Below are 18,971 nucleotides of genomic sequence, written 5' to 3'. Positions count from 1 at the left end.
GCTCACCAAGTGCAGCCTCAACACGGACCATGAAGGTCTCCATCCGCAACATCCAACCTTGCATGGAGTCAATGACATCACGCAGAGGCTGAACCGTCTCCTGAAGCTAGAGGGAAGTCATACCAAGGAGCTCAGAGCGCAGCAGCTTGGCCTGGTGCTCCAAGGCAGGTCGCACTGGGAAATCCGCCGAGGCCATAGAACCAGTAGGACCAGCAACGATCGATGCCCAAGAATCATGGCAAAATGTCTTCGAGAGGTGCGAGGCTTCTTTCTGGACCTTGCGAGGAGCTAGAGCTTGTTGGTGCCCGGGAAGGCGTGGCAACGGTGACATGGTAGGGCTTCCCAAAAAGCTGAGGGGACGCCAGGCATTGCGGCACTCACGCGTTCGATGACCATTCTCAAGGCACCGAGAACACCTAAAAGGATCTCGACAAACCGCTGTACGATGACCAAGAAGGAGGCATCTGCAACATCTACCCCAAAGCCAAGCAGGGACAGGACGGGGAGCCAATGCAGGGACCAGAGAATCCAGACGTTGCATGTTGCGCCGCGACAGCACCTCCTGCCAATCTCCGCACGCATCCGCACCACACGTCACACCCGACCGAGTAGCCGGAGCTGAGGATTTGGCAGCCGGTGGCGGCGTCCGCAGGGCTATTTCATCATCATCCTCGTCTTCTTCGTCGTCGGTAAGGGAGCTCCACGAAACAGATCGCTCCGGGTCCAGACTCGGTGCAGTGCCGGCAGGTGTTGATGACGGCGTCACTTCCACGGCAGTGGTGGGCGATGTAGCACAGCCAGCAGCAGTCGTGAACGGCGCTTCAGCAGTAGCAGCCGGTGATGACGGCGGGGCTTCCGCAGGGCCCAAGAACGACATAGCAGCGCCGGCAGTAGACAGGGACGGCACGCCCACAGCAGCAGTCGGGGTCGGGGTTGACTGCACGGTGCAGGAAGGGAGACACCCAAGCCCGCCATCCATCAGACCAGGGGCACGGGGATCTGGAGCAGCACACGCTACGCCCAGGCTGGACATTGCGGCAACGCCGGGCAGGGGAGGATGCGCCGCCGGAGATGCAGCCACACTCGGCCTCGGCGGGAGTCCAATGCCGGCGCGGGACAAGCGACCACCAGCTGTGGGGGCGGCCTTGCGGAAGGCAAGAGCAGCCGCGGCCATCGCGGCGGCAGCAGTTGAGGCGGCCGACGGAGTCGGAGATGACGACGCGGACGCGAGCGCCATGGGCAGCACCTTGAGTGCCTGGAGGGGAGAAGGAGCGCAGCCGAAAAAGGACGCGGAGACTAGCCCGGATCTGGCCTCGGCGCTCGAAATGGCGGCCGGAGGGAGGAGATCAAGGCGGCGCCGCCGGCCGCGGGCGCTGGGTCGCAGGAGCCATTAGTACTCCTAGTTCGGGCTGTCAAGACTGCACAACCAAATATCAGTTCCGGGAACCAAAATCTTGGCCCCAACGCACCCTTCCATTCCAACTCATCTCTATCATCTACTGTAATGCCTCCTTGATTCTAGGGAGCTGCACCACTACACAACCTCGACTTGCATTGCATGTCTACGGAGGTGAACGTACTCTTTTCAGACGAGAACAATGATGTGCACCACATATATAGGAGTATGATCCAAACCTAAGCTTGAAGCATCATATGTAATCCTGTGGATCATGGTAATTATGGAGCACTACCCTAGACGTCAAAAGATGGCCAACCGGCCAAAGATAAAAGGGAGGAACATAATTATGCACGGTGCAAGTGAAGCACGCATCCCGTACAAGGATATCTTTTGCCCGGATTCTCACAGGACTGCCAGTTTCGATTCAACCTACAGACCTTCAGTCAGTTGGCATGCTGAACTGTGCCTCTTACAGCATAAAGGTAGTATTCCCTCCGTCCGAAAATACTTGTCATCAAAATGGTCAAAAAGGGATGTATCTAAAACTAAAATACATCTACATACATCCCCTTCCATTCATTTTGATGACAAGTATTTCCGGACGGAGGGAGTACTAAGTAGCAGTAGTGGTAAAGATGAATCACCAGGAAGACTTCGCTTGCCTATCCCAAGATAGTTGAACAAGACAACACCCAAGTGTGTCAGTCAGAACTGTCTGTTGATGTCCTAGAGGTGGTGTACGTTCTACAGTACTACTCCCTCAGTAAAGAAATATAAGAGAGTTTAGTTTAGATTACTAGTAGTGATCTAGACGCTCTTATATTTCTTTACGGAGGGAGTATTAAACAGCAAAATGCAAAATGGCAGGCAAATAATTCCATGGCTTGATGGCCACTGCAACGCACAGATCGTTATTGTTCGGAGCGTGAGAGGCACCCTGTGTGACCGTGCAAGGAACATTGTAACCTAACAGAAGTGTGAGCACAAAGAAAACCCTTGAGCATCATGCAGCTTGGGAGGCTAATCCAACTGCTCAGATTATACATGGCATAACATCTCAAGAAATTCAGTTTTATTGTCAAAGCAGGTATATATGTCAATGGTTACTGTGCAGAACAACCAAGAACAGTTCAGGCGTTCAGAATTATTTTGCACTCCTTGTCCTTGCCCATCTTTACACAGCTTGAATACTGGATGCCTGGTTAATGCTTAAGCTTATAAAGAGATTGCCAACCACTGCTATCGTTTTAAATCTAACATGATTGCCAACCACTGCTATCGTTTTAAATCTAACATAGTGTGAGAAATATCGTCTGCCAATGCTAGAAGATAGGTCAGACACTGTCGATATTAACTAGCTTGCTTGATGCCTGACTCAAGGTATGAGATCACAAGGTCCGCTGTGTTACTTCCTGAAGCTATGACATTTCCAACAGCCAACCCATCCTTGTTATTTCCTACAAGACATCAAAGTTAAAGTTATAAGTTTAACATCTAAGTGTCATCACTTGGTGGGATTACTATTTCTGGTTTGATTGCTCTACAAATTTCCGACAAGACTGCTTTCAGATGTTATACATGCATTCTTTTGTTAGAGCTTCATTTCCAGCAGACCAAGGAGCACCATAAATTTTCATGAGAAGTAACAAAAGTATGGTAGCTTTATTGACTTGCCTGCATAGAAGAACCCTGGAAGATCACTTTCCATCTTTCCTATAGCTTCCAGTGCCGAATCATAATCATGGCCATACAAAGGAAAAGCATCTCTCCAATGTATATGTCTGAGTAACATAAGAAATACTAATAAATTACATGAGCATGAGACAGTGAAACAAATTGTGCACATTCTGAAATTCCCTAGAAGATGGCAAACCACAACACAAGCACAGGAAGGGAAAGCATATAGGCCGATATGCTTGAATACTTACTTCACAAAAGTTGGCTGCCCCTCTACCCCCAGTAGCTTTGTAAGGTCAGATGTCACAAATTGTTTCAAGGTAGCCCTGCAGAAGTAAAAAAAATTGGAATAATGTGCTTAAGAAAAGGAGCATAATACAATATCAAAAGGTTTTTACGTTGGAGCAGCAGCGAGATCTCTATTGTGGCTTCCCCCAATGAATGTCGTAAACAAGTACTGGTCATTAGGAGCTCGATCTGGGAACATCATAGAGGAGAAGAGAGTTCCTATACAAGAGACAGTCACGCACGTATAAATGAGGCTATGTTCTAGGAAAAAAGATGTAGTATGAAGCAATATAAAATCAGAATAGACAAATCACGAGTACACGAAAACTGGTAAAACAAGATTGTTTTGTGTACCGAACTGAGTGCAATGGTACTTCTGTAAATTGAAACAGTTCAAGTATAAAGCTGAGGAACCTACCAAGCGTTTTCAAACCATGTTTTTGTTGTTCCTTAAAGGGTATCAAGACCCCAAATCCTTCCAGGGGTCTTTTGACGTCTTCCTTCTTAAATGCTGTTACCATGAGGGACAATGGCAGATAATCCACCTACAAATTAAATATGGATTGAAGTTATAAGAAGCCCGTGTATTTTATGACACGACATCAGTCACACATCTTTACAAAAAAGAAAGAAAGAACGAAACATCGTCATAAATGTGATGTTGTGATACAATAACTCGTAGGCTCTAACAACACTTACTACGGTGTAGTGATTTGATCTCCAAGTGCATATATATCAAGAAAAATATAAATAATAGCGATACTGGTACTGGTACAACAGAGCATCTTAATAGTGGAAATGTGATTCCATTATGTCATTGTCTTGAAATCATATAAATTCAGGAAGCAAGGAATCCTTTCATGATGGAGAAGCAATATAACTATCTTAATTTCAATTATGTATTCATGGCAGTAAAACAGAGTAGGGTATGTCTAGCTTATATTCTTAATTACCAATATATTTCCAAAATATGTGTCACTCATTTGTCCAGAAACAGGAGTTACTTAAAGTGCTAGCAAAAGCACTGAATACTGAAATAGACCATATCACTGATCTACTACTGTTTTCGTAGAGTTACTTTTTCATGCATTAATAATAAATACAGTTAGTCTGGCCGCCTTCTGAAATAGACCGTATCACTGAACTACTACTATTTTCATAGATCCATTCGTGACAAGGTACGAGAATGAATCGTGTATATTCAAATGTACAAGCAACAACAAACAGCAACAACAAAGCCTTTCAGTCCCAAACAAGTTGGGTAAGCTAGAGTTGAAACCCATAAGATATCGAAACCAAGTCATGGTTCTGGCACGTGGATAGTTAGCTTCCACGCACCCCTGTCCATGGAAAAAAAAACCCAGCAATATGGCTCTTGTAGTGATAGACCTGAAAAAAATGATACAATTTTCCCCTGGCACCAATTTCTTTACAAGAGCAACCATTCCAATTATTGCATTTGTTAATCTAAATTGTTGATCCTAACCTGACCTTAGGAAGAAAGTCTAGCACAAAGGGAGCTCCGCCTTTTGTGAACCTCATCCTCTGGACATTGGACAGTGGAGCCTGCAGAGGGGAAAATGCAAGAGGTACATAATTTGGTTTTGTGACCTACGTTCAATAGTTATAATAGCCAGTCATGCATGAGTGCAGAAATATTAAGTATATTTTATAGATTGGCAGAAAGCAAATTTACCAGATTGTGTATAAAATGAACTTCGAAAAATAATGCAGATGAGTGATTCTTACTGTCATTATAACAGCATCAAAGGACTGGTTCTTTGCAAGTCCCTTACTAGTAGCATCTTTTGAATCCACAAAAATTGACCACCCATCTGATGCAGATAGTTCATCGCACTTACACGCCAATGACAACACTTGTGTTCCAAGCTTCACATTATTATCTCCAACCTCCTTGTGCAAAGCATCTACTAGTGTCTGCAAAGCATTCAACAACATATGACTTCTAAAAAACAGATGTTAATATTAAGTATGCACCAACCAGTAGAATCAAAAGTCTGAACTGATGGATGGAAAAGGTTGGACAAACCACATATACTACAACACCCCCTCTCACGCGTGGTTCGATAAGGCCTAAACGTGGACAGAGGGAGGGCAAGCAATATTTCCATTTAAATTGCAAAATCTGAGACTTGAATCCAAGGCCTCTTGGCTTTGATACCATATTAAGTTTCATGTACCAACGAGAAGAACCAAAAGTCCAAACTGATGGAGAAGGTTGGGCAATCCACATATACGTCCCTCTAGTGTGGCTCGATAAGGCCTAAACTGGCCATGAATGTTGTGTGATTCCACCATGCAACTATTTTGTGATGTTAGCCCATTTGTATCGTAGCTGCCTTTGACTTATTTCTCATCTTGCAATATTGTTTCTCGACAACTACGTAGCTAAACATATTCATACACTTGGTCATATATTTGGGCTTTTGTTTGACATAGCTTTAACTAATATCCGCAAGCTAATAAACTTGTGCCAAGTCAATACAGAAAGCAGCAACGATCATGACAGGGTGTAAATGGATCGCTAAGCTGTACGATGGATATAAACATGGCAATATTCCTGGCTTGTGAAACTTAAAATAGTGATGCTGGTTCATCAAGTGAACATGCATCCTTGAATGGCACAAAAATAAACATTCTTTCAGTGACCAAGTAAATGCAGCTCTTTCAAATGGGACAGATGGAGTTTTTCCTTTTTTAGGGAACACAGATGGAGTTAATAGGGCACATACACGGTTTTTTTTTTCTATGTTGTTGACACTAACAAAGGAAATGACATGACACCATTGAAGGAATACCTGCATACCACCATGAAAAGAAAATGAGGCCCGCTTGCTCCTTCCTTTTCCTGACGAAGCGCCTCCTTTCTTTGCTGAATCACCTTTAGCTGTTAGTTTTGACAAGATGGCACCAACGATGAGAGAACCATACCTGAGAGCATTGAAGGAGTATGAATCACCATAACTGGGAATAAAATATTGTTGCTAGCCAAATTTACGACAACAACATGCTTTAGTGTAAATGACAAGTTGAAACCGCAAAAATAGTGAGTCCCATTTGAAAAAAAAAACTAGTATTATCATGATAGCAAAAAAAATTCTGAATAATGGTGTTGTAGCCCTTATATTTATAATAATTTATGTCGGCAATTTGTATAGGCATGGATTGATGTTCAAAAAGATGCATACCATCGGGCCAATTAGAAAATATTTCACTCGAAATGAAAAGTACAATATGGTTTCGGGAAGATGCATATTATTGGACTAATTAGGAAATATTATCTTAAATGAAAATTACAATATGATTTTTTGTTCTAGAAGATGCATATTATCAGGATAATTAGGAAATATTTCTCTCAAACAAGTCAGTTCTGTTGCATAGCCAATTAGTCCAACTCCATCAGTAAAAGTAGAAAATAAAGTAATATTTGGAGAAAAGCAGAATATCAAATAAAGAGGAAAACACAAGTAGATAGTGCACACATAAGCAGTATTAAAGGGTGAACATTCCGTCAATGCCCAATTCAAGGAAGTCCAACAGGTAAAAAGAAAAGCAGCTAACAGCAGGACCCAAGAAAGCAATGCAAGAAACAAGGATATCTGAAAATGTCATTAAAAGGACATCTTCACTTGTAGAATTTTGACATAGCTTAAACTGATACAATGCTCTACAGCATTATGTAATAAATGTGAATACATGCTGTAACATAAAAAAATGCATGGCAGATAGCAAATGCAAAAACATGGACAAGACAACAAATGAAAATGTAGAAGTGAGAATAGATCACTGCGAGCAAATAAAAAATGTAAAAACTTACTTCTTTTCTAAATTCCATAACCCTGGAAATGCATGACGAATCTGCAAAAAACAGTTGTTACTCAAAGCCAGACAGTTAATTAACAAGGTGAATATGGTCTGGAATAATAATTATTAGATTATCAACATTAAGCAAGCATCACATGGAAAAGCTCATATGCTGTTTGTGCACATAATGCAGTAGTAACTTACAGATAATGACTCGGGATCTCCTGCACTTGTTCCAGCTACAAATGGATCAATAAGATAGTCAACAACCTGTAATCAACATGGAAATTCTTAGCCATGGCTGGTTACGATATGAGCTGCAGAGCTTTTAACTGTATATGATTGAATTATTGATGATCTGTAAGGAAAGAACTCACCTCTTTTCCAAAATGGCGTTCAAAAAAACTCCCAACGCTGTAAAGTTGTCAAAACAGGGACATTCAATTATCTCCTTTAAACAAATAGTACATACTACAAACAGTCATGGTGCGCTATATATGCCTTTCCCCTACATAAAACCGCAAGCAGAGGCTTAAGGAACACTAGAGTACTAGACAGCCTCTCGAATCCTAAAAACTTCATACGGAAGGTAACCATTTATTATCTTGTTAGCATTTGGCATCTACACCAATGCAAAACACCAAGTGTGAAGGTTCACCTCTCGCGCAAATGCTCGTCAGACACTTTTTTGGAGTTCCTTGTGCTAGATTTTTCATAGAGAAATGGTTCCAGAAATAACTTGAACTGCAAGGGTAAGAAAGAATTTAGAGCAGAATCAAATTTGAAAGAAAAAGATCTGGAGAATCTACAAATTGTCAATTAGTTACTGAAACCAGCTAATTCAGGTCATCATCATGGTGGGCATTGACACTAGCAATCGATAAAATGTTTGTATTTGATATGCATTCCAATCTATCAGTGGCACTGGCAATAAATAACTCATTTAGAAGGGGTTAGTGTGCCATGTAACATGTACTGTAGACTGAAGTAGTTAGTACTAAATAGCAGGATATACCTTTGATTTTGTAGAAAGAACAGTGCTTTTCATTAGCGCAATGGGATCTGAAGGGATCTGATGGAACAAAAAGGAGAATACTCAAGGGTGAGCTACAGTAAGAAAAATGGAAAAGGAGATGCATGATTACATGGAAAACCTATACCAGTGCTGGCGCTCCATTCTTAACAGTATAACGCTTGTGCTGGGAGTTAGGCTGAAACAGGCATTGAACTTATAAGGTAATTCATTGATGGGACCAATTTACGACGACAATACAGAATGCAAACATAACTAATTATTCGGAGATAGCATTGGCACATACATACTGCAGTCTGTCCTCAAGACCAAGATCGTCGATTAGTCTACTAGCCTCCAATGCACTTTCTGTCTGCAGGTAACGGAATCAAGTTATGTCATCAGCTAATCTTCTAGGTTCCATTTCAGTTTTGAATTCTAGTAAGGAGAGGAGTGCATGCCCCATCAAGAGAGACCAACAGCAAACACAAACACATGCTTCTTATATATAGTAGCAAGCAATTGCGACAAGGAGCACTAAGCCATAATGTAGACAGGTCGCACCATTCGCCACAATCCGTGGCATACAGAGACAGCGACGCACAGCACCACAAGTTAGTTAACAGACAGAAATGGGCTCACCATGGTGTTGGCTCCTTCGTCCCAGAGGAATCCGCCGTCGGAGTTGGTCCGTATCTTCCCTCCCGCGCGGTCTTCCGCCTCGAACACGGTGACCCGCACGCCGCTCTTCCTCAGCCTGTACGCCGCCACGAGACCACTGCACGGACCAACCATTCCGTCAAACACTTCACGTGCGCGAGCGCAAAACCACCCGAGAATTCGGCGCGAAATCGTGTGGCCTCACCTGACGCCGGCGCCGACGACAGCGACCGACCTGGCGCGGGGGTCGTCGGAGGCGGCCATGGCGAGCACGGGGCGGAGGCGTCGCCCGCGCGCGGAGGCGAAGCGGGTGGGAGCGTGGGACGAGCAGGAGGAAGAGGAGGGGGGAGCGGTGGCGGAAGTGAGCATTTGATTCGGGGTTTGGATGGGGAGAGGAGTCGCTCGTCGCTTTTCTCCGTCGCTGTCGCCGATCGGAGCCGCGGAGTAGTAGGTAGGAGGGTGGGTAGACCAGTCAGTGGGTCGAAACCGGAGGCAGCGCCCTGGTTATGCCACGACACCTGCTCTCCGTCGTCGCCTTCGCAATGCCATCGGCTGTTTCGGGAGTAGGAGTACGTACTACTAGCACGAGAACTAATTACATTTTACTCGGACGGGAGAAGAAGCTCTTCTCTTCTCCCAGTCGCAGTTGAACGTCTGTACGATTTCGCTAGTTGTATTTTACACATGGAGCTTCACGAGCAGTCGAGCACACACATTTTTGGTGAATGTGACGATACAGTACCACCACACATTCTACAGGGTCACAGTTTACACTTGTCGCCGCCGCCGCCTGGCGTCGTCCACTTTTTGATGAGGCAGGTGATGACCCTGGCCAGCCGCTTGGACTTGGACCTGCTCAGCCGCGCCGGCGGCTTCTTGCCCTCGCTGCTCTGCTCGGACGCCGCCGTCTTCCCCGCCGCCGCCGCGGCCTCCTCCTGCTGTTGTTGCTGCTGCTGCTCTTCCTCCTCCTGTTCCTGCTGCGCGGCGGCCTGGCTGGCCACCTCGAGCAGCTCCACCCGCGGCTGCTGCTGCTCCAGCTCGCGCTGCCGCTGCTCCCGGAACAGCCGGAGCAGCTTCTGCGCCTTGTCCTTGGCCTTGCCCGTGCCGTTCGCCGTCAGGGACACCAGCGCCGGGATCACGCCCTCCTGCAGCACCGTCTGGCTGCACCCCTCGTCGCCGTTGCAGATCATCCACAGGCACGACACCGCCTTCTCCTGCTCCGCCGCCTCGCCGTTGTCCAGGATGAACACGATGTCGCCCACGATGGCCTGGTTCGCCGCAATCTCCTTCTTCCCGGCCCAGGTCAGCGCCAGGTTGATCAGCAAGGTCAGGGCCTGGTCCGTCCACGACGACGACGATGGCGCCAGGACGGTGTGGATGCTGTGGACGACGCCCGACGAGAGGAGCGCCGGGATGTTGGGCGCGTGCAGGGACAGGTTGTACAGCGTCAGGAGCGCGTCCAGCCGGCACGTGTCGCTCCGGTACCCTTCTTCTTGCAGGCACCTGATCAGGACAGGGATGACTTGGCTCGAGCCGATGATGGCCTGCGCCTCCTCCAGACAGGAGAGGTTGAGGTACATCGCCACCGCAGCCTCGCAGGTCTCCGGTTTCTGCATCATCTGCTCCATCAGAGGGATAACTCCAGCTGAGAGCAGCTGCCGCTTGTTCCTGCAAGGCAAACATAGAGCTGAAATGATCAGGCCAAAGAACTGAGCTAACATCATCTGATCTACCTATGCTTGTTACAAAGAGCCTTTTCTCTGATACTGTGATTTGAGGGAGATTCTTTTTTTTTTTTTTGATTTGAGGGAGAGAAAAAACAGAAATGAATTATCTATATGTGATATTTACCTGTTATTGCTGACGGCAAGATTGAAAAGAGCCATTGTTCCGACCTCCTGAGATTGCACGTCTTCTCTGCTGAGAGCCATCTTCAGGAAGCAGGTGAGTGGCTCAGTAATACCATTAGCACCCACATAGTCCCTGAGCTCATCATCACCCTTCAACTGGAACCTGACCTGCTCGACCACCTCACGCTGCTCATCGATGCACTCACTGCCCTTGCTTAGCACACGCAGCCAGCGTTCACATCTCTCGGGTGCAGCCTCTACAGGGTTATTCTGAAAAGAGCACTTGTCCACAGAGACCTCCTCCTCTTCTTCGCATGTCTCAGATGTTGCTTCCCTGGAATTATGACTAGAGCACTTCTCCAAAGCAACGTCGGTGTTCAACTTGTCGTCTTTTGTGTCTTTTGCGCCTGCGTCTTCGAACAAAATCGTGCTAACACCATTCGTCACCACGCATTTGCTACTCTTCAGAGATGTTATCCTCAAATATTTGAGCTTTGGGGATTCTGGCGGGGCATTAGGAACTGGAACCCCATTTTGTTCACACCAGGATGTTATCAGACCCTTGATGCAGTAATTAGGTGTCACGGAAAGCTGGGGTAACTCTTTCCGAGTTTTGGGGCAGGTTGTATTCCCACTGTTAAACCATTTCTCGATGCAAGCTCGCTCGTAGGTCTGACCAGATGCGATAACAACAGGGTCATACATGAGCTGCAGAGAGATTGGACACCTTAGTTCCTCAGGTGGCAATGGCATGCTCCCTGATAGCCCTTTAATCTGCTTGAAATTGATGGAGCCAGACCTAGGCAGGAGCTTCTCGAGATTTCCATGGAGATCAGTTGAGCTGGACATTGAAGTGAAGGAGCACGAAGGACTTGAGCACTGGGAGCTGATGGAATCCATTGTTTCGCTCCTGAAATGACTTGAATATTTCCTCATAAGATGTAGCAGATAGGATGCTATTGATTCTTTCTTTGTGTCTTCTTCTGCCTGGGCTCTTTCAAGAAGCCTTCTAAGTGCTCTTCTCTCAGTAAGAGCTGCAGCAGATGATGTAATGCCAGCTCTCAAAATAGTTTGCCGAAAGAATTCAAGTTCATTGTCATCAAGGAATCCATTGGATTTCTTCTCATTCTGAATTATCTGTTTCACTTGATCACCAACTTGCTTTTCAGCCTGATCCAAAGCAAAAACTGAATTCTCCAGCTCATTTGCAATCTCTGGGATCTGAAATTTTCCAACAACAAATAATTATCGAAGGGTTTCGCCAAAAATATATCATCTGAAGAATCGCATGCAAAAAAAAAAAAACATGAGAAAACAATTAGCGACTACATCAAGGTAGTGAAGAGGAATCGATGCTATGATATAAAAAACTATAATTCCCTGCTTATGGTGAATCCGTCCATGATGAAACATTATATTCTGTAGTAGAAATTCTAGAAACACGTTTGTACATGACCAGTGAAAACCTGAGAATCAATTGCTTCTGGAAGTGTTTCTTCCAACTGGTGAAGACTTTCTAAAAGAGCGCATCTTGCTTTCTCAAATTTTGTAAGAACACATTCTGCTGTTAGGGCCTGCAATACAATAACCATGTTAAATACAAAACATTGCATTGCTGTAAAAGGAAACAGAAATATGAGAAAAATTGTTCTCTAACATCAAGCACAGCCAGCAAGTTTGATGAGCGAGATTGTCCAACTAGCATTAACAATTTTATGATGTAGCAGTGCAGTAAAAGAACAGTTCGTGTATACATAGTCTGATAAGCTTTTACTTCTCAAACATGGAGAGCAAGCATATTCATACAAATGAAAATTATTTACCAAGTAAAGCTTGCTACACTCTGAGCAATACTGAAGCAGATTCTTGGCTTTATCAACAGCTATGCGCAAGGAGCTCAACGCCAGAAGTCCAGAATTACTTCCAGGTTTTGTACTCTCAAGGGCAGGGATGGCAATTGAAACTTCATGAACTATAGTGTAAAGTTTCTTACATAGTTCACCATGTAGCTGCACAAATAATCAAATAACAATCCAAATGAATCTACAATGTTAATATGCCATATTATTGCATAAGCAAAGTACTTCCAATGACAGAGTCAAAGACAGGAAATGTAAGAAAAAAACAGCAGTGTTTATCACAGTTTTCTAACTTACTGTTTGGTGACATCAGAGTGTTCTCACAGAAGAGTCTTATCATATATTCCCTCCTTCACAAATATAAGATGTTTTAACATTTTTATGAATCGGATGTATATAGACACGTTGTAGTGTGCTTGTTTTCCCATTTCAGTCTGTATGTAATCCATATTGAAATATCCAAAAGATCTTATATTTGTGAACAGAGGGAGTACAATACAAACTGGTGGTGGTATTTACTGGATGCAATTTTATTTTCTAGCACAAGAGTGCTTATATACATAACTACATAATCATCACAAGGCACCTAGGAAGTGGAGCCAATGATCAGAAGCTGTGTTCAATGCTTTCCTATATCTAAAGACAGTCCACAGAGAACAGCAAGATTACAATACCATTGCTGAATTAATAGCTTTTGGTGGAATTAGGGGATCGGTCGGATTACCTTCCAATTGCCAGCAACAACAAAGTCCGCGTCAACCTCGACCCTCTCCATGGCGTCCTTTTAGTCAAATTTCATCTGCAAAGAGAGCAATGTATTGAACATGATATTGCTCTTAATCCCCAGCACAAATATGTGATAGGTAACTGGCAAAAGATTCTTTAATGTTTACAAATTGATTGCATTGGCATATATATAGGAAACGGCTCAAATTTCTCACCATGAGTCAGTATAACTAACTTAAATGCAAAATAAATATCAAGTTCTGTTTAAAGAAATACTCCCTCCGTCCCATAATGTAAGAATTTTTTTTACTTAGTGTAGAGTCAAAAATCGAAGGGGAGCCTTGGCGCAGTGGTAAAGCTGCTGCCTTGTGACCATGAGGTCATGGGTTCAAGTCCTGGAAACAGCCTCTTACAGAAATGTAGGGAAAGGCTGCGTACTATAGACCCAAAGTGGTCGGACCCTTCCCTGGACCCTGCGCAAGCGGGAGCTACATGCACCAGGTTGCCCTTTAGTGTAGAGTCAAAAATCGTCTTAGATTATGGGATGGAGGGAGTACAAAACAAAGATGCCTATATCTTACATAAATGGCATCGATCACATAACCTGACAGAAAAACATGTCATCAATTAAGCATGCAGTCCTAACAACATGAAAAATAGCACCAGAAAAAGAAGGTGGCAAAAGTTCTATGGCCATCTGATTCACCCACAATTAGCACACAATTAGAAAATAATAAATAAAACCAATTTAACAAGAGAAGAAGAAAAAGGATGTCTAACCTCCGCAGTTATGCAATCGAAATTGTAAGATGGAAACTCCGGCAACCTTGTTGGTATGGATTCCATTAAGACAAGGTGCTTTTGTGTCTAAAAAGGGATTTTTGCCAGTTCGGCCAACTAAAACTGGAGCAATGACAGCATATTTCATGGACCGAAGAGCTAAACTTGGATGCGAGTTGTTTGTGTTCAAATGCGCAGAGAAATCTAGATTCTGAATTGTAACATGCAAACTCCATATATTTCTACAAAATAGAATAAGTGCATCAACGATTGATTTCGACAGCCTAAACACTAAGTGCCATCGCACCTTTTCGTTTTAGCAAATGAGCGACATGTCTGATTTTGACATGGCAGGCAGGATGCTCTGTATTGTCTATTCAACCACATTGAAGAAATAAGGTGGTAAAATATAGGAGTAGAATTCAGGCTACACGAATTACATCTCCATAGTATCACCACGAAGCTTGGAGCTCTAATCCATGAGGAACGCAACGCATGCACAAGCTGCACAGTTAGCAGCGTTCGTCCTCCTCCAATCCCCATCGTCGTGTAATTGAGAACTGGAGAAAGGGGAGAAACGAAACCGTCCATACCTGACGGAGACAGGGTGGAGAAGGAGCCGAGCCTTAAATTTCCCCATTGCAGGGCAACTTCATCAGCTGATCTGCCTTCAGGTTCTCCCCCCCCCCCCCCCCCCCCCCCCCCCCCCCCCAGCCCACCCACCCTTGTTCCAGAGGCGCTTAACTTGGCGCGAGACGGAGAGATGGGAGGAGGACGGGGAGAAGAGAAAAATGGCCGTGGCGTTGAACCGCGAATAGCACGGGTGCGCCCCCGCGGGGACGGTGGAGGCTGCCATCCTCGCTGGACTCCGGAAACATCGTGCTCCGGAGGGTAAATTTAGGGCGTCGGCCCCCGTTCCCGCTCGTAGAGCTAACCGACGGCGTTCGGATTTGGTTGGCGGGAAAAGGCTGCGCCATTTGCGCATGCCAGCGGCGTGCGCGGCGGGTTGCGGCCGCAGCCTGCGGGGCTACAGCTGAGCGCGCGCGGTTGCGGCCACGGCGGCCGGGGTAGGGGGCGAGCGCGGATGGCTGGCAGACCAGGCGGTCAGCTTGGGGGCTCTGGGTTGGGGCATTGCAAGGTGCCGGGGGGAGGGTTTGCATCTTGCTTGCTGCAATGGCCGTTCGTGCGAGGCGCGGGGGTGCGATGCGCCGTCCGGCAGCGCGCGGCGGGTGCCGCCTGACGAGTTGAATGTAGGGGATTGAGGGGTGAGCGCAAGGGCGTTTTTCTTTTAGCTGGAAAACCATTCCATTACCTTTTTTTTCTTGAGACACACCATTCCCTTTGGCATTTAACTAGGGGAGTGTCAGTACATTGCAACGATATCTACATGTTCACAAAATTGAAAACTTGAAAACAAATATGTTAAATTTCACGCGAAATGTATTCCTCTTATTTTCTTATTACATGAGGTGGGGAGTATACCTGGCCATACCTCGGGTCGGGCCTAGCCAAGCCCAACGCAAAAAACCCAGGCCCAGGCCTGGCCCGGCCCGGTCATCGGGCCTGTTTTCTGTGCCCGAGCCCGGCCCGAACACGTAAAAGCCCGTCGGGCTCCAGACCGGCCCGACCCAACCTTCAGAAAAACGCAAAAACGACGGGGGCCGGCCCGGCCCGGCCCGGCTTTCGTGCTCAAAATCTAGGCCCGAGCCCGACCCGAGGGCAGCGTCGGGCCAGACCGGGTCGGGCTTTTTCGGGCCGGGCTGCCCATGGCCAGGACTAGTGGGGGGGGGGGGGGGTGGGGCTGGTCTACGGAGAGGTTTTCTGCAAATGTAGGTCAGAGTGGTTGCAACCTGTCGGCAACTCTAATTTGTTATACGTTATACGTTAAATCGGATTCATCAAATGTCTATCTAAACGACCATTCAGATGTGTCCACACATAACATTAGAAGAGTCTGCCATCCAACCCGATTGACAGGGTACTGAACTAGCCGTACTCACCACGTCGTCTCTTGGTCAGGTGGGTCGGGTCGGGGACCTCACGGAGGTTCATCAGGGGCCACGTCAAGAAGGCCCATGACACATACAAGGAAAATCAAGAAGTCTTGTCGTTAAAGACAAGAGATCCTAATCCATGGAGGACTCATCTCCACCGACGTAACCGACAAGGACTCTTGTTATCCTAGGCCTCTGGTAGTCTTATATAAATCTAGCCTAGTCTAGTCAATAGATCAGATACTAAATATCCTAAACTCATTCATACACGATCTCGAGGTATATCAACATGTATTCTGTAGCCCATCCACAATCAATACAAACAAAGCAGGGCGTAGGATTTCACCTCTTCGAGAGGGCTTGAACCTTTGTAAACAGTTGTCATGTTACCATCATGCCAAGACTACCAGCTCGGGACCCCTACCCGAGATTTGTCTTATTCAACTGCGCCATTGGTGGCCACTGCAAGCCCCTCTCATAGTCACCGCGATGCGATGTGAATTCAGACTAGCTCCGGCATGATCTACGTGTCGGAACAGATCTTCTTCGCCACCTCGGCTGGTCACCTCGCCCAGGTCGAGAACTACACCCCTTGATAGGCGTCTTCATCGACATCAACTTTGATTCAACTGAGATTAGGAAGAATCGTCCATGGAGCTCGGGGGCTCAACGTCAACATTGCCCTCGGGCGACCATCCAGATTTTCTGGACAACGGATTTGTGTGAGCATCGTTTTGTACGGACCCTTTGACGGAATTGTGCGGCCCTAAAATTTCACGTGTTGTGACAGTGGAATCTCTGACAATTGTCGATATACTGCGGCTCTGACGAATCTGGGCGGAATCCGCACGGGTTTAGGACAAGGAGTCTGGCTGCCAACTCGGACATCCTTTGGAAGATTCAATCGTTGATATGCTACGGAACTTATACGTTGACAACCTCTCAAAAGTTTCAGCTGGATATGACGGTTCAAACTCTACCAACCGCCCGATGAGTGCATCAATTCTCGAATCTATTTTCTACGCGAAAACGAATCCGACCTGAGTTTATTTATTTTTCATGATCGAACGTCCTTTTTGGAGGAAAATTTTTGTAGGGTATTGTATTTTTAACTCAAACACGTGCCTACAATTTTGAGCTTTTTCTGAGGTGCACTTCACCAACATGTTGGTGTTAAACCGGGCTGACCTCGTTGCTCCATGGGTGTCGACCTATGCTAGCCACGCCATCGCTTCGTCGGCCAACGTCAACCACGTCGCATCGCCACCTCGAATAGCCGAACAAGAGTTTGCCATCGCCAAGATCACATCGCGGCTCCATCGAATGCGGGTGTTGGGCGGGCTGGCATCGTCGCGTCGTTACTTCTTCAAGTCGACGTCGATCGCCTCATGAATTTCGACTTGCCCCGGCATCGCCACGTTGTCTCTCCATCAAGCCGGCGTCCACCACGCCGACCTGCTTCATCACATCAGCGGACATGGGGGCTCCGACACTACATCGCCGACCTGCCCATCCACCTCGGATGGTACGGGGCTTCGCCATCGCTTCATCAATCTGCTCCGAGGGCTCCGGCGTCACCCCGCCGGCATGTTTCATCACGACAATTGGGCCGAGGACTTCGCCTCGCCACGACAAATTGTGTCGTATCGTCACTTCGATGGGCCTAGCTCCTCGCTCCGCCACTTCGGACCAGCTTGAGGGCTAGGACCTTGTCCCGCCGCAAACTCGGACCGCGTCATCAACGCATGGAACTTCGACCAGCTAAGTCGCTTTAATGCTTAAAAGAATTAATTTTCAAATTTCTTTTTTGTTCGGCCAAGCATTATACTTGTGTAAAACAAAAAAAATAGTTTGTTAAAAATGTTGTTTTTAAACATTTTTACCCAAGTCAACAGAGAGCTCTTAAATTTATATGTGTCATTTTATAATAAGTGTTTTCTTCTTAGTCGATGTAAAGTCTTTTTCTACTAGACATTTTTCGGCTCGAGTTCAAGATCAAATAACAGGATAGCCTGACTTCTCCATATGTCGCTGGAGTTTAGTTCACTAAATTGGCCTGAGAAGCACTCCACCTTCGGGGAAATGGAGGTTGAAGCCGAAGGTTGGCCCACTTGAAGCCTTGAGATCGGACGTATCATGTCAAAGCGTGACAGAAACACAAATTAATTTTAAGAACAATTTCGGATTGGCACCAAAAAAACTTGAATTGGTTCAAACATAAAATTTCTAGATAAGTTTTTTGGTTTTTCGAGTTTATGACACTTTTAACCCATTTTGTATGCTTTTTTTAGGAGGAAGGACATCCTCTTGGCCGAGGTGTACCGTGTGTTATTCTGCTTCAGAAAGATTTTTTCAACCCACAGTTTGGCATCTTCTCTGTCGAGTTCACCTCGGGGATGGCGACACACAAACACCGACTGAACAAGTTCTCGAGGAGATGATCCTAGGGTCGGTCATGTTGCCCAACCAAAGTCTCGGGAGCTACCACATTAACGATTCAATGCAGAAAAAAAATATCAAGTGTAATATAATTTTCGAGGAGATTACGATCCTCAGGTCGGTCGGTTGCACCCTACCAAACTGCTCGGCAAACTTATACATGCCGCATTGGATGGCTTCCGTGGTGATAAGCGCGGTTTGCAGGTCACGTTGAAGATGCCTAACATATCACCCATCGGCGTGTACCTGTGAGATTGGTACAGTGCTTGGACGCACACGGTCTGGCAGTCCAAAAACATCCTAGGGTCAACCCCGTCCGTCGTGCAAAGGATCTCTACCTCCTTGTCCGAAGCTGCATCCGGAACGGAGTAAAATTGTTGCTCACGATATTGATCCCGTAGACCCATGACAGCATTCAAACAATGGTCAAATAACTTCTGGGCGGAACACTGTCAACGTTGG

At 46.0% G+C, this 18,971-nt stretch overlaps 2 protein-coding genes across 2 annotated transcripts; both read right to left on the bottom strand.

The window, feature by feature from the left end:
- Positions 1–2,452: 2,452 nt before the first annotated feature.
- Positions 2,453–9,404, bottom strand: LOC123045855 (protoporphyrinogen oxidase, mitochondrial). Its single transcript, XM_044469078.1, has 17 exons — positions 9,067–9,404; positions 8,844–8,979; positions 8,509–8,574; positions 8,350–8,400; positions 8,205–8,261; positions 7,848–7,933; positions 7,567–7,603; positions 7,394–7,459; positions 7,203–7,243; positions 6,184–6,316; positions 5,114–5,302; positions 4,856–4,930; positions 3,783–3,909; positions 3,475–3,583; positions 3,328–3,402; positions 3,074–3,180; positions 2,453–2,856 (listed from the first exon to the last, which is right to left on the bottom strand). Exons 1-17 carry the CDS (start codon positions 9,228–9,230, stop codon positions 2,750–2,752), a joined length of 1,626 nt encoding a protein of 541 aa, XP_044325013.1. The 5' UTR covers positions 9,231–9,404; the 3' UTR covers positions 2,453–2,749.
- Positions 9,405–9,456: 52 nt separating this feature from the next.
- On the bottom strand, positions 9,457–14,762 carry LOC123045854 (U-box domain-containing protein 6). Its single transcript, XM_044469077.1, has 6 exons — positions 14,670–14,762; positions 13,295–13,369; positions 12,535–12,720; positions 12,178–12,285; positions 10,713–11,932; positions 9,457–10,529 (listed from the first exon to the last, which is right to left on the bottom strand). Exons 2-6 carry the CDS (start codon positions 13,343–13,345, stop codon positions 9,623–9,625), a joined length of 2,472 nt encoding a protein of 823 aa, XP_044325012.1. The 5' UTR covers positions 13,346–13,369; positions 14,670–14,762; the 3' UTR covers positions 9,457–9,622.
- Positions 14,763–18,971: the final 4,209 nt, after the last annotated feature.

This window comes from Triticum aestivum, chromosome 2B (genome assembly GCF_018294505.1).
Source record: "Triticum aestivum cultivar Chinese Spring chromosome 2B, IWGSC CS RefSeq v2.1, whole genome shotgun sequence".
NCBI classification, from domain to species: domain Eukaryota; kingdom Viridiplantae; phylum Streptophyta; class Magnoliopsida; order Poales; family Poaceae; genus Triticum; species Triticum aestivum.
The sequence above is the reverse complement of the archived record's forward strand: the minus strand, read 5'-3'. Positions and strand labels throughout refer to the sequence as shown.